This window comes from Arachis ipaensis, chromosome B04, assembly GCF_000816755.2.
Source record: "Arachis ipaensis cultivar K30076 chromosome B04, Araip1.1, whole genome shotgun sequence".
Taxonomy (NCBI): domain Eukaryota; kingdom Viridiplantae; phylum Streptophyta; class Magnoliopsida; order Fabales; family Fabaceae; genus Arachis; species Arachis ipaensis.
This window is the reverse complement of record NC_029788.2, coordinates 5,038,003-5,042,303: the sequence shown is the minus strand read 5'-3', so window position 1 is coordinate 5,042,303 and position 4,301 is coordinate 5,038,003. Positions and strand designations below refer to the sequence as shown.

The 4,301-nt window shown below is 30.8% G+C and overlaps 1 protein-coding gene across 1 annotated transcript; it reads right to left on the bottom strand.

The window, feature by feature from the left end:
* Positions 2,036 to 4,114, bottom strand: LOC107638575. Its single transcript, XM_016341911.2, has one exon. It carries the CDS (start codon positions 3,954 to 3,956, stop codon positions 3,006 to 3,008), a length of 951 nt encoding a protein of 316 aa, XP_016197397.1. The 5' UTR covers positions 3,957 to 4,114; the 3' UTR covers positions 2,036 to 3,005.

Sequence of the window (4,301 nt, the reverse complement as noted above, 5' to 3'; positions counted from 1 at the left end):
ATAATGGTATTTTAAAAAAATATTATTAAATTTAAAATAATAATTTTTTATTATTAAACAATACTTCTTAAAAAATTATTTGAAAAAAATATAATTTTAATTTTAATAATACTTACATAATTACCATAATATAATTATACAAGAATCTACTCCATTACAAGCATAATATATAATGTATCAATAATAAAGCAAAAGAATGATATGTGTTAACTAGGGCTGGAAGTGAGCCGAGCTGAGTCGGGCTAGACCAAGCTCAAGCTCGGCTCACGAAAATTGAGGTTGGCTCACGACTCGACTCATTAACAATCGAGCTTATTTCTTAAGCTCAAGCTCGACTCACCAAAAGCTCACGAGCTGGCTTGAGCTCACGAGCTGGCTCAAATAAGAGAAACATAGATACATAATCTATAATTTTATATCAATAAATTATAACTTATATATTTTTAAAAATATTTGAAAAGATCAATTTTATATATTGTTTATCTATCAATAAATTATAAATTTTTTATTTATGTCCTATATTAAAATAATATATCATTATAGTTCTTATTTTTAACTACAATTAAATGGAATATATAGTCTCTATTTAATTTTTATCTATTATTATTAGGAAGGATATAAATTGATAGCCAACGAACTATAACTCAAATAGTATAATCTTTTTATGTTCACTTAAAAATTACGAATTCAAGTCTCTTTATCTTTTGTTAAAAAAAATGTGAATTGATACAAATTCATTTTCTCTAACATTCCGAAATAATATGTTCACCTTGTATACGTCAATTCCTTTACCTCTCTTCTCCTTAGTCTTTACTTATGAACAGTTAACTAATTACTTTGGTACTAGGCTAAGGGACAACAAATTAAAAATTCTAAAATATTAGTTTAGATAAATGTCACTATCCAAACAAATCAACGTAACTTAATTACTTTTTTAATAATCACATTATTTAGAGTGATGTGATCTGCTTCATATATATATTTATTAGCGAATATAACTTTATGTTTTTAATGCTAATTCTCTTTTTTTTACCTGATTTCTTTTTAATCCCCTTTTCAAAGACGTAAATGCCCCTATATATAATTAATTTTTTTTTTTTACCAAAAGATAGAAGATTCGAATCCACAATCTCTTAATTGAGTATGGAGAGACTATGCCATTTGAGCTATTACTCAGTGGCATATAATTAATTATCTTAATATATACAAATGTCTCCATATAATAATGCGAAGCATATATTATAAGGCGATAAAAAAAACTAAAACCATGGGTCCACTGCCTAAGGTTTCTTCCACAGATACAAACCCATTTGCTACCATTCTCAAACTGCCAAACAGGTACAAATTAAATTAAGGTAACTGCTCTTATGAAGATGCCAAAAACAATTTTTTTATGATGATTCTTATTTAAAAAGTATAATTTATTTATTTAGTAATATTTTAAATAAAGATAATATTTTTACAATTAAGGAGATAAATGCTGATAATAAGTTGAAGAGTAGAGAAGAATCCATGGAGAGAGATAAGAGGGACTTAATAAGTGCTTTTTTGTTCTATATCTATGTCTTAATTAGTTGGATTTACATATCAAAATATATAGGCAATTATTATAGAAGCACACAAAAATTGAGTGTTGGTTGGTCTCAGGTGTTCAAATTCTTAGATACTTAGATACTTAGATATTTCTGAAGGCAACTACTCTCATGAAGATGCCAAAAACATCTTCTCATGATGATCCTTGTTTAAAAAGTGTAATTTATTTATTTAGCAACATTTTAAATAAAAATAACATTTTTACTTCAAATAAAATCAAGTCTTACAATCTATCATCTAATAGTTAAAATGATGTATCTTTACATAATAATAATAATTAAATCTTCATTGGAATAGATACCTTAAATTAAACAGCGAGCAAATTAAAATCATATCCATGTACCCAAGAAATTAGAAAAGAACATAATACAACAAATCAAATACTGTTGGCCATAAGTGATAACCCATATAAATCAATAGAGGAAATTTCTTTGATATTTCCACGGAATACGTACATGTATATATACATTGATAATACTTTAGCAATCATCATCATCAAGACACAAACCATCAAATCAAATAAATGTCACCTTCTAAACAAAATATATAGACGTGTATGTAATATTGTAATCCACACGCACAAGTTTAATTAAGCCAATCACATTAATTTCAGCTGGCTTAATTAATTTAATCTCTTTTCCCCAATGCCCGGGAAAAAGAAAAACTAAAACAAACATTGTATTGTACCATGAACCAACCCACCTAATCACCACTAATTACAACGTCACCCAAAATTTACACTTGTTTTATATCTCCACATAATATATAGGCTTTAAGTTAACAACATATATTTCATTTAATTAACAAACTAGCCATCAATTAAAAAATTTATATGATGTTAACTTAAAAGTTGTGGATGATAAAAACTCAAGTACAATTAATTTTATATGAAGTTGATATTTAAAAATCGTTAAATAATAATTTAATCAAATTTGTTAAATTATTTAACGATTTATAAGTATTAACTTCACCTGAAAATAATTGAATCTGAATTTCTATCATTATGTATATACACTATAAAAAAAGAATAAATGATCATTTGTATCCATAAAAGATAAAAATGCTGACATATGTATCCACACTAAATCGAAAGTAAACTACTTGGCACTCCAACTCTTTAAAAACAGATACTTTTGTCACACAGAGAGTATCTTGGTGAGTACAAATTTAATTTCGATCTAGTATAAATACATATGTCAGCGTTTTCATCTTTTATAGGTACAAATAATTATTTATTTTTAAAAAAAATAAAATGAATGTAAAATATGGAGTTTGACATATTATGGGACCACAAACCTAAGTAATCCTTCATAGTTTAATTTGCTAGCTTCATGTCTCAATATTGCTGCTGTTGCGGCTTATTACAGCAATTGACTGTGACCGCAATTTACAGCCATGTATTTCAAATCTTATTACCTTTCAATGTCAAGCGATGAATACGGCTTTCCAACATGGATGAACCTCATGGAGTTCCCAACTATGTTCTTCTTTGGAGACTCAAGGTCTTCGCTTGACTCGTCTTCCTCTTCCTCTTCTTCTTCCTCGTTCTTGGTAGGAAAATACTCGATCTTGTTCTTGTAAAATTTGACCAAAACTATGTACAAAGACACCGCGAAAACGGTGACAACAATGAAGAACCAGCTGAACTGGATGGTCACAAGAGAGTTGGCGCGATGAAGTGACATGTCATCGTGACACCTAACTACCTTGTGACCCTCCTCGAGATTCATAAAGCATCCTTTCGGAATAAAACCTGGGATCCACAGCATGAATCCCATAGTCATAAGCCATATTCCCTGAAAGAATATGCTAATGGAACGCACAAAGCTTACTAAAAAGCTCTGCGGCGTTCCAATTCCCAAAAGGGTACTTAATAAAGAAATAAGGACAAGAAGTTGCAAGAGCATGTGGTATTGACCCTCCGGGCCCATGTGGTCCGCAGAGTGGAGGTGGAAGAGGAGGAGTTGTTGACCAAAGGCTATGGCTCCAATCAACTGAGTAATGCTATGTTGAGCTTGGATGTTGAGTTTGTCGAGAACGATGGCGAAGGCGGCGTAGACAAAAAAGGTCATGGAGATGGAGGAGTGCTCGAAGTTGTGGAGGTGGTTGGAGGGAATGGTGCCGTCAGGGTCGAAGGGTTGGTGGCGGTCGGGGCCGATGAAGAGCTCCATGGATATGGAAGCAGTGCAGCCAAACATGATGAGGAAGAGCTCAAGGTACTTGGAGCTTGAAGTTGGGAACCATGGTGGAGAAGTGTAGTTGTTGGGGTTAATGGCATGGAGCTTGATGTGGTTGAAGAGATGCCATAAACCTATTAGCATGAACCCAAAACCTGGTGCTACATGTCCCACCAAAGTTCCCATGTTAGTTTTTTGTGTCTTCTATGTGTTTGTGTTTATGTTTATGAGAGGGAAAAGAAGAAAGTTTTAGGAGGGAAAAAATTAAAGAAGGGTGCTATGGAGAGTTCTTTGTAGAGGGATAATAAGGTGGTTATAACTTATAAGTGATGAATTGAATTGAGATGTTTAAATTGATGACATGGCTTTAATTTCTTTGGAGTGTGTCAAAGGGTTCTCTAGGGTCAAATAATTAATGGAAAAGTATATGAAATTAAGAGGTGATCAGTCAAAAAAATAAATAATTTAATTAATTTAATTTTATTTGTTTTTAATTTATAATATTTAATATTAATTGTTTTTCACTTTAAA

Excerpts from the sequence above, each read along its gene's own strand:
- LOC107638575 (XM_016341911.2), bottom strand. The coding sequence starts at position 3,956 with ATGGGAACTTTGGTGGGACATGTAGCACCAGGTTTTGGGTTCATGCTA.